The following is an 11,168-nucleotide window of genomic DNA, read 5'->3' on the forward strand; positions in this document are numbered from 1 at the left end:
TGCCCAAGTTTGCAGTACTGTTAGGCTCATTCAAAGATTTATTACTTGCATCTGTGTTCACCAGAAACACCAGATAATTAGTTTCCACTACACCTTTTTCCAGCTGGCCAGTGCATTGCTATTTTTCTATGTGAAGGTTAAAACACCTCCTTGGCAAAGACTAAATATACAGTGCTCAAAAAAATTAAGTATATTATATATTACAGCATAAAATAAATTTTAGGTATACAACTAACTTAGTAAACATAAACCATTATTTCATCTGCTCTTATCCAAGTAAAAGTGACAGCAGATATCCTGGAGAGTGCCCGGTTTTTCTTTTTGTCAGTGTCCTTGTCAGCATGAAATGTTGCCTGCAGCACATTCAGGTTGCACAGGTTGCCCAGCGCCTCCAGGATGACACATCCATATGTGCCCTCACCAGAAGGTTTGCTGTGTCTCTCAGCGCAGTCTCGACAGTCCTGAGGAGAAACCAGGACACGAGCTGTTACACGAGTGCTGTACAGAACCATCAGCTTCAACAGCAGGACTGTTAACTGCTCCTTTGTTTGAGGAGGACCAGGAGGAGATCTGCCAGAGCTTGACAGGAAAAAAAAATCAGGAGGGATTGGGACACTACCTACAAAACCATTCCCTTTCTGGGAGTTGTTGCTTCTCCAGTGCAGCTGTTGTCACTTAACCACAGTGGTTTATGCTATGTGTACTGGACAGAGTAAAATCCCTGAAGTTTTACTGACTTTACTGACTTGAAGTTATTGGATCTACTCTGTAGTCACTAAAAGAACTAATTACATTTTATTTTGAGCAGTGGATAAAGTATTACCAAAACAGCTACTGAAAACTGTCTTACTTTGAAACTTTGTGAACAAATTATGAGAGGAGATGAGATGAGATAGCCTTTATTTGTCAGTTGCAGGTCTTTTGCCCACAACCGACCGTACAGACCTTGCCGACCGTACATACAATACACAAACCTCACATTGGGGAGACAGGTCAGGCTAGGTAGCGAGGAAAAAACATTGAAATGTGTAACACAAAAGGATAATACAGGAATGCACAGATATCAACACACCATAGCACAATAAACACAGACAGTTCCAGTGTGTACATCTGATCTGGGACCGCTGCAATCTTTCGACTGCGCCTCCAACTGACCCGATGTCCACATCAGAGGGGAGGTAAGCGTCGGAGGTGGCGTTGGATCCGGGGTAGGGAGGGTAATGCGTCGGTGAGTGCTTATCAGTATCAGTATATGTATGTGTGTGCGTGTCCATAGTTCAGCTGAGACAGTGTCCTTCGCCCTGCCAGGCTAAGTAAACAGTCTTCCAGCCAACCCAGGTGGCCTTGCATGGAATGGGAAGGAACAGACTAAACACAGTCGTTATCAGGGTATTTTTTGTATGTTTAAAAGTGTCAGTTAGTGCTTTTAAAAAAAAAAAAAAAGTTAGGAACTGCTGTCTGAAATTTACAACCAGGAGACTAACAGAAAACATGCCAGCGTTGGTGCTGCATGGTGTAGTTTGTATTATACTGTTAAGGTCTGTCTAGGGACGTTGGTGTAATGACACATGTGGCCATTAAAGCCACAGTCGAATGGCGTCTCCTGCTAGGCACGACTGAGGGCTGATTAAACAACAACGACCACGTGATCCAGTATCTCATGTGACCGGCACAGAGCCGATCATGTGACTAAAATCACAGTGAGACCGGATTTGTTAGTCCACCTTCCTTCGCCTGTGTTAGAAGGTGAAGTCTGTACTGCTGCCGGTGTTTGCGACAATGAGGTGAGTTTTAAAAGAATGACGATAAGTTCATGCTCGCAGTCAGGGGCGTGCAGCCTCGCTGTGGTCGCACTGTTCTGAAATCTGAGTGTCTTGGGGGTGCTTTAGGTTCACACATCGTTGGCCGGGCCCGCATTGTGATATCTATGTTACATATATTGGCAGGCTGCTGAGAGAAACTCTGGGTGTCCTCTTACTGTGGGCCTGTCTGCACTCCGCCGCCTTCGGGGGCTGCTCGTCGTTTTTCTGCCGAAAATCTCCCCGCGTCAGCGGCCTGAACGGAGTCGACCCCGGTGCCCCTCTCTTTCTCACTCCTTATCTGGAGAAGGGCGCTATAGATGAAGGTAAACTTGTATTTGTGTTACTACGAAGTAAAGTACTATAGATTGGCTTCGTGCTTTTTGTGTTGCACATCCACAATGTGGCGATATCTCGTTTTTCCAGCCAGGAAACTGAGTCTGGTGGGAGACCTGCCAGGAGGCAATAAGTCAGTCAAGAGTTATGCTGGATACCTCACAGTCAACAAAAAATACAACAGCAACCTCTTCTTTTGGTTCTTCCCTGCTTCCATGGTAGGCCTAACTTCTTTTACCACAGGGGCTTCCCAAATTTACAGTACTCTTATTTGTGCAGTGTGACAGGAAATCACTGAGAGGACGGAGAGGTTTTAGGATCAAATCTGTGTGGGGTTTTCAGAAGTCAACTTTATCTTTAGTCCCTCTGTGAAGTTGTGATATTTAGTCAGCTGCAACCAGGAATACCCAGGTTTTCCTTTGCTGATTTTTAAAGCGAAAATCCTTACAGGAAGAGAGCTTGTTTTACTTTAATTTACACTTGTGCCTTTTTTATTATGTCTTTTAATCATTAACTGAGTGTTTTGTTTTGTTTTTTAATTTTATTTATGAAAATGCTCCAGAGCAGTGGAGATGGACGCATTTAATGACAGCAAGTAAAGTTTGAATCTTACTGAATGTTTTTTACTAAAAAGCCTCCAGGGAAAAAAAGAAACTGGAAAGGTTCTAAACAACTTCCTTTTACCCCTGTTGGACCAGAATACATATACAACTGTGATCAGGAGTTTAAATCACATGAAAAATGAGCATGAATGTCAGGGTCACTATGAACATGATTTCTTTGCACTGTTTTTTTTCTCTAGGGTGGAATGATTGTGCAGCACACATCTATAATTACGTAAAAAAACAGGAATTGGGTCAAAAGTATCCATAGAGGTTCAAATCTATTCATTCACTTAAATCTTTTAAAAAGTAGCGCTAAAGGTTCTACAATGTCTTTTAACTTGACAAGGCCTATTAACTTCTGGTTGATTGATGACAAGTGGTAGGTTCACTGTCTCAACATAAATAGGAAAAAGTTTGACACTACCTATCAGACCAATGCTCAGAACAATGGGGAAAGTCCAAGCAACTCGGTGGAAGGAGAATTATTGATTTACACAAGTTAGGAAGGTCTTTTGGGGCCATTTCTAAAACACTGCAGATTCCAAAATCATAATTTTAAACAACTGTATGGCGGTAAAAGTCCACTAGGTGGCGCTAGTTTCTTAAACTTTGTGCTTGCTCTAATGTGACTGATAGGCAAACCAGGAGAAAGCTCCAGTCCTGCTCTGGCTGCAAGGTGGGCCTGGTGGCACGTCCATGTTCGGTCTCTTTGTGGAACATGGGCCGTATGTGGTGTACAAGAACATGACGGGTAAGAACTGATTTGCAGCAGCAAGACTCCCAGGTTGTTTAAACCTTCTTATAAAGTTTATATCCTCTGTCTTTGCAGTCGGTCCGAGGGATTATGCCTGGACAGCCAGATATTCAGTTTTGTACATTGATAATCCAGTATGTATTTCTGATTTATCATCACATTAAAAAAAAAAAAAGCAGTATTACTTAAAATGTCATTTTCACTTGGTGCTTTTGAAACATTGAGGAAGTGTTGGGTTTTGTTTTCTTTTTTCTCCTCTCTCTCTAGGTTGGAACAGGTTTCAGCTTCACTGAAGATGACAGAGGTTTCGCTCAGGACCAGGATGATGTTGGCAGAGATTTGTACAAGTAAAATATGACCATCTAATTTGCATGTAGTCATTTCATTTATCTTCACAGTAATGATCGTTACTAACTCTTTTTCTTATTCTCCTCTTTTCTTTTATAAGTGCTTTGACACAGTTCTTCCAGATCTTTCCTGAATATCAGTCCAATGAGTTCTACGCAACTGGAGAGGTCGGAAAATAATTTTTCCACACTTCACAGAGCAGTATGACACGAGTAGCTATTTAAACAGAGCAACATGATTACAGGGCTAGCAGATATATGCTTACCATGCTAACCAATTAATACTTTTTGCAAAATATAATAAAATTTTAACGTCTTATTTTGTTAAGATGGCCTCCTCACCATGCAATACATTCTCTTTGCAGTCATATGCAGGGAAGTATGTTCCTGCCGTTTCTTACTACATTCATAAAAACAACCCTACTGCCAAGGTGAAAATCAACTTCAAGGGGATGGCTATTGGCGATGGACTCTGTGATCCAGAGCTGGTGCGTATGTAGAAGAATTTTATTATTTAGACGTAAACTCTGTCCTAAGATTGTTCCTGAAAGTGCTAATGTTTGATTCATAAGACATGCTTAATCATAAAACTTGCTCAGGCAGGAATGACATTTAGAACTTAAGCAGCTGTGTTGCAATTTTGTAGTTGCACAATGCCATCGCAACTCACGGTGTAGTCGGAAAACGGCCAACAGAAAAGCAAACTCTTTAGAAGACCTGATCGTGACGATGGTAGAGAAGGTTTGGTACTGCTGCGGTGAGCGAGGTGTGGCAGAACAAAAAGAGTTTTCTAAAGGCTTGGACTTATGTGTGACCTAAACTGCCATATCCCTACGTAACCGGCAGGAAAATCTCTTGGATAAAGTCTAGAGTTGGCTTAGAAAGAGTTTAATAAAGCATTAAAGCATCTGTTTCATGAACAAGACTCATTGACTTACACATTTTTTCCCCTCATATGGTCTAAATGTGTGTCTTCATTGAAACACAGGCTGCTGTGTCTTTTGCTTTCATTGTCCACACTGTACGTTCGTCCTCCACTTCGCTCATGTTTGATGCCGTCTGCTCCTATATGCTGATGCAGAAAGGTGACAGTATAGTGACAGTTTACTGTTCTTCCACATCAGATGCTGGGTGGCTACGGTGAGTTCCTGTACCAAACGGGAATGATAGATGAACTCCAAAAGCAATACGTCGACCAGCAGACAGACCTTGGAGTTAAGCTCATCCAGCAGGAGAAGTGGGTGGAGGCTTTTGAGGTAATGAGTTGATGTTGTTTGTCATCTACATTTGCAGTATTTTCTAATTGTTGAAGGCACACCTGTCATGGATGCCTTTTTCATTTCAATTTCAATCGTCTGACTTCAGGTCTTTGATCGTTTGCTGAATGGCGATGTAGATCCTTATCCCTCCTTCTTCCAAAATGCAACAGGTTGTACCAACTACTTCAACTACTTGATATGTCAGGTACTCGGAGTTCCTTGAAGTTCTTTTTTGTAAACTGTTGCTTTTTAACAGCTTAAAGAACTCACAAATTTCCTTTGTGTTCCTCAGGAGCCTGAGGATCAGGACTACTTCTCCCAGTTTGTGACCCTGCCTGAAGTGCGACGTGCCATCCACGTGGGCAACCTGACGTTCCACGATGGCTCTGAGGTGGAGAAGCACCTCTTGCAGGATGTCATGAAGACCATCAAACCATGGCTGGGGGTGCTGATGGACAACTACAGGGTAAAAACTGCAGGGTCATCCATTTTTTTTTTATTTTTATTAAATCTAAAACGCACAAGGGGAAAATGTGAAGGGGGAGAAAAAAATCAGGATTTTGCTCATGATGTTTTATATTTAGAGTGTGAGACAAATGTTTTACTTTTATCACTTTATTTATTTATTTATTTATTGACAAGTGAACTGGGCATCGTTCTCAAGTCTTAACAGGAAACAAATCTTAAAAAAAAAAAAGCCCAACTCAGACACTGTTGAACTTCGTTACATCATCTTCTATGGATGGGGTCCAAAAGGAAAACCTTACAGAAGACTGTAGGAGCACAAAAAGAAGCCTGATAAAAACTGGAAGCGCATTCTTTGGTCAATGAGATCAAGATAAATTTGTTCATCCCCTGGTTGGTGTGAAGCACAGAGGTGTCAGCGCTGCGTGAGTGCAAAAAGTGCTTAGGGGGATGACTTCTACAGATGACACTAGGCGTGACCGTCGATGGAGCACAATACTGGATGACGAGATGACTCGCAGTCTCCAGAACTGAGTCAGGAAAGCTTGATGAAGATTCAAAGCGCAGTGAAAGGGAGGGGGAGAGAAAAGAGAAGTGAAAACTCTGGGGTATTTTAAAGAGAAAGGTGGAGGAATGCAACACTTCCAGGAAAGAGCCGCTGAGAGGTTGTTTCTGAAGAAGAGCAGAGCACGTCTCCGGGTGACGAGGATTCAGTCTGATATCAAAAACAACAGTTGCTGTGTGTGTGTGAATCTATGGAGTCAGTTAACTGATACAAGTTGAATGTATTTATCCAGGTCTTGATGTATAGTGGTCAGCTAGATGTGATTGTGGCTGCTCCACTGACTGAGAGGTTCCTGCCCACTGTGAACTGGACCGGGGCTGCCGAGTACAAAAAAGCCCCTCGCTTCCACTGGAAGGTTCAGCCCACTGACACGGAGGTGGCGGGTTATGTTCGGCAAGTTGGAGAGTTTTATCAGGTGAGCGGATTGTGAAATAAAAGGCCAAATGCATGATCTTAAATCTCTCGGCGTTATTGAGGTTTACCGTTATCCGCTGTCGGTCTCTTCATGCAGGTCATCATACGAGGAGGAGGACACATTCTGCCTTACGACCAACCGCAGAGGTCCTTTGACATGATTGACAGATTCTTGTCAACTCAGGGCTGGAAATGAAAAGCACGGGTGGAGAAGTGCAACTGTTCAAGCACCTTCACTTTAGAGAGCACATCGAGCACAGAGCGTTGATTTAAGACTGATTGTCACAGCTAACTTAAATCAAGTTTTTGTTTTCAACATTTTTTGCAGAACTTTTTAAAAACCAGAGGATACATTTCTTCTAAGCGTGTGCTCTCTGATGCACACTCTTAGCTTGGATGCGATATCTGGATTGTTGCAAACAGAAATGGTAAAACTGATAAATCAGGTTAACATCTTAAATTTTAGGGGTTCATGTTTGTTTTTTCTCGGGTCAGTATGAGTTAATGAATGTTGTGTGAAATCAGTGCACGCTTCGGAGACAAAATTCAATGCAGCCAAAACACATTTCACTCATATCAAGATTTCTTTTAAACTTTTAAAAGAACTTTTAAAACTTTTCATACAAGTTTTAAATGATTTCATGTATTGAAGCAAAAGGTTCTAAGCAGTTCTTTGTACCTTCCTGTGGCACTTACACTAAGATAAAAGGTTATTATATGCAAAGTGATTGAATAAAGCTTGGAGGTGTTTCTGGTCCAACTGCTACCAGTTATGAATGCATGCTTTGTTTTCAGTCACTAAAGGTGGAATTATTTTTTTCTAACACAAGTTTGATTTGTATTAAAGAACCCTTTTCTTCAATATATCCAATTCTTTTTAAAGTTTGTGTTTTGTGTTTGAATGTCTGTCACAGTCAGAAGGGACTGTAAAGCCTTAAGTGTTGAAATTACTTGAAATAAAGATGTTTCTTCTTTTTAAAACATCACATTGTCTTACTTACAACCTTTTGCTTGAGGCCATTAAGTGTTTTTATCATTGTGTTATATTGTGGTCTACTTCCCAGTACATGAGAGACGGGGAAAAGCCAAAAATGATGGTGGTGCACACTTTATCTTGGAGAGGAAGTGGAGTCAGATCTGGTTAGTGTTGCTGTTTGTGGAACAGTGGTTTGTACTGTCACCTCACAGGAAGAAGGACCTGGATTCAACTCTCTCAACTCTGCGTGATGACCCTGCGATAGAGTGGAAACTTGTCCAAGGTGTGACTGGTCACTGGGATAGCTTCCAGTCCCTGAAAACTAAAATGAAACTATGGAAAAGAAATATAACTTCAGTAGAAGAAATGAGCGAGCAAAACCCCGTGGGTCTGAAACTAAACTGAGAAGTGAACCAATTGAGGTGGGATTTGAAAACATTGCTCAATGTGAAAGTATTGTTTGGGAAAGTGAACAAGTTGTACACCAGGGGTCATGATACTCCAAAGACAAGTCTCTGCTTGGCTGCTAACTGGCATAGATCATTGCCTCCCCAAACTGCTGTCAGTCATTAAATGCACTTTGAAAATGAAATCACTGGAGCTCTTGATCATCCGAAGTAAGGTCCTGAAAAAGTCCTCTTCATTACTTAAAGAGGTCCCTCCGCATGTGTCCACAGTAGCAGCCGGAAATGAATTTCTTACACAACAATGTTTATTTTTATTGCTTATTTGTTTCATTGTTGTGGCTAAGATTTAATTGTCTCTCTGCATCGGCAGTGATTTGGCATTTTGACAGGATTCAACAAAGATGTTTGTGTACTGAAGTTAACTGCCATGTTATTTCATCGGGCATCTATCAAGCTGTCTAGACAGTTCAATAATTAATGAGCATTCTAAACCTTTAAAGCATCTTACTATTTAATGAGCAGTCATTTTTCAAGGACAAGCATCAGCAAATGCTGTTGATCCTTTGATTGAAATATTACTTTCCTGGGTTTCAGAAACAATGACATCATGTCGCGCGAATGAATGTTACAGAACAAGTGCTTTATTTTCATACCGTAATGTAACTGCAGTGATACTTTAACATCTGTACAAATGCAAAATAAAATGGAGACAATGTAATTACGGACCAAAAAAAACAAACAAAAAAATGTACAAGGATATGCAGGCAGGAATGGATCCCATCCGTTTGTTACATATCAACAATGTACTTAAGCGCTGGGGTGAGCCTCGACGTACAGCAAAAGGCAACAAGTGCAAACATTATTTACAAACGTACCACACGTTTATTCTCCCTTCTAAAAGAAAGGTGGTTGCATTACATGTACAGGATTATAGAAATTAATATTATGTACAATATTTATACTTTTAGACTTAAAATAATACAATTACAACATCATTAATATGTAGGAATTGTTCTCTCTCACACACAGACACACTCACGCTGTACTTCCATAGCTCCTTTTTTTTGTATACCTATATAGTAACAAATGCATTTTTATTATGAACATGGATCCACTATCAGAAATGAAAACTAATAATTCCAGTTGAAAGCGCGATGAGGTCATAAACATATTTTCACATGCATGAGGTTAATTTGGAATGGTCTGATCTAAACAGGGTTTTACAAACAGCCAAAATTAAGGCAAGCTTCAGTTCAGAGGGTCGGTGCAACAAAGCCCTTTTACAAAGGATTTTCTAAGACTCATCACTCAATAATCATCTCACACACACACACTAAACAGCACGCACAGATTTTAAGGGTAAGAAACAACATGAATACATCAAATGCCTTCACAAAAACCACCATGTGGTCCGTTATGGGGAAAGATATTTTTCAATTAAACGGGAAAGAACAAATTCAACGCTATCAGGTCCTTAATCATGCCTGGCAGTGCAAGCTCCAGGTTCCATTATTCTTTTTATGGGCATGTGAAACAAGCCAGGCATATTTTCTCTATAAAGCCAAACATAGTTACAGGTTGTCGCTGGTGTGTGAAGACAGGGAGGAGGGCTTTTTGGGGGGAGGGGGGGGGATCACTGAGAATTACCTCTGACCTTAATATGGCTATTCTACCCTCCGTCATAACAGAGGACAAAGTGCATAGACAGCTCTGCGATCGCTCCACCTGTGCGTGGAAAGTATTTCATCCGTCCTACTGTAAAAACACAGTGCATTGTGGTCATCATGCTCATGAACTGACATTCCTGGTCATATGGAAGTGGAAATAAAGAGGCGCTGCAGCCTAAAGGAGATGGATGTAGAAAAGGTCGCCTGTAAGAAACTCAGGAGATTTGGCCTTAGGTGTAACAGACATCTGTAAGAAAGCCCATAACAAAAATTCATAGAAAAACAAAAGAAAAAGCAGAGATAATTATGGTGATTAAAACGAAGCTATTAAATATAATAAGCCAGAAAAGCTTTTTAAGGAAGATTCAGGCACATTGTGATATCTTGGAAAGCACAAACACGAGCTGCTCTTCTTCAGGAATTGCAAGTTGTGGTGGTGGAAAAGAAAAAGAGAAAAAAAAAGATAAACAGATATATATTTTCTCACATACTTTTCTTTCTTAATACAAGTCGAACTTTGTTCTGCAGCAGGAAAGAGGGACAAAACACAAATATATATATAACAATATTCACATGCCAGACTGTGCACACACTCAATCAAATGTTATTTCATTTTGGTCTGAATGCACAACACACACACACACACACACACACACACACACACACACACACACACACACACACACACACACACACACACACACAACAAGAGGCCTCAACGATTAAAAAGCTTCAGTTGGTCCTGGAGAGCGGAGGACGCTGATCTCCGCTGCTGAGCTGCCTCACTGGTATCACAGTGTACAGTTCTGTCGCTGCAACAGCATCAAATGTCCTTGGCCATTCTGATCATTAATGTGGGCGTACAGTAGAAAAAAGATGATCAACACTGTGATGTATTGCTTCCGTCTGAGCATATGGTATTTTCACTGTCACGCCGTATATTATAAAGCTTTTTTTGTTTGTTTGCTTGTTTTTAAAGAATACTGCCGACAGGGAAGATTGTTAACAGTCATATATGTTTCTTGGAAAAAAGAAAAAGGGTCATTTCACCTGCTTGCATATTCCTGTCTTCAAGACATCCGTGTTCAAAGTCTGACTTTAAACAACAAATAAAACGCAGCGACGTCCCCCTCAGTTTTTCCGATTTTTCAGTGTCTTCCACATTGCTGCAAGCTTACGCAGCTTACGGTCACTCTTTATTCAGTCCACTGGGCACATAGAGATGTAAGACCTGTATTTTTGTTTTTTAAGAGATGACAGTCTGAGGCACGCGTCTCTGTCCTCTGGTTTCATGAGCATCGTGATCAATTTTGTACCATTACAAAACAGAAAAAGTCACTGAAATGGTGCATGAGATTAACAAAAATGTCTTTCCACTAAGCACAAAAAAAGCAGAATTAAAAAAACGCGCCAAAAAACATAAAAGTTTTATGCGTTAATAGGATTGGTCTATAAAAATAGATACTGTAGCTACTGTATAAAGAACAGCCTCACAGGCCTTTGAGGTTTTTCTTGATGGAGAATGAGGAGCAGCACGTGCAGCTGGCGACCCTCAAAAAGCATGGGTGGTGGTG

At 40.9% G+C, this 11,168-nt stretch overlaps 1 protein-coding gene across 1 annotated transcript; it reads left to right on the plus strand.

Moving 5' to 3' along the window:
- Positions 1 to 1,647: 1,647 nt before the first annotated feature.
- On the plus strand, positions 1,648 to 7,530 carry cpvl (carboxypeptidase vitellogenic like). Its single transcript, XM_005934749.2, has 13 exons — positions 1,648 to 1,784; positions 1,947 to 2,125; positions 2,226 to 2,353; positions 3,377 to 3,491; positions 3,570 to 3,628; positions 3,762 to 3,841; positions 3,943 to 4,009; positions 4,207 to 4,329; positions 4,966 to 5,097; positions 5,207 to 5,305; positions 5,393 to 5,566; positions 6,363 to 6,545; positions 6,642 to 7,530. Exons 1-13 carry the CDS (start codon positions 1,780 to 1,782, stop codon positions 6,738 to 6,740), a joined length of 1,443 nt encoding a protein of 480 aa, XP_005934811.1. The 5' UTR covers positions 1,648 to 1,779; the 3' UTR covers positions 6,741 to 7,530.
- Positions 7,531 to 11,168: the final 3,638 nt, after the last annotated feature.

This window comes from Haplochromis burtoni, unplaced genomic scaffold, assembly GCF_018398535.1.
Source record: "Haplochromis burtoni strain Fernald_Lab_line unplaced genomic scaffold, NCSU_Asbu1 Contig_120, whole genome shotgun sequence".
Lineage (NCBI taxonomy): Eukaryota > Metazoa > Chordata > Actinopteri > Cichliformes > Cichlidae > Haplochromis > Haplochromis burtoni.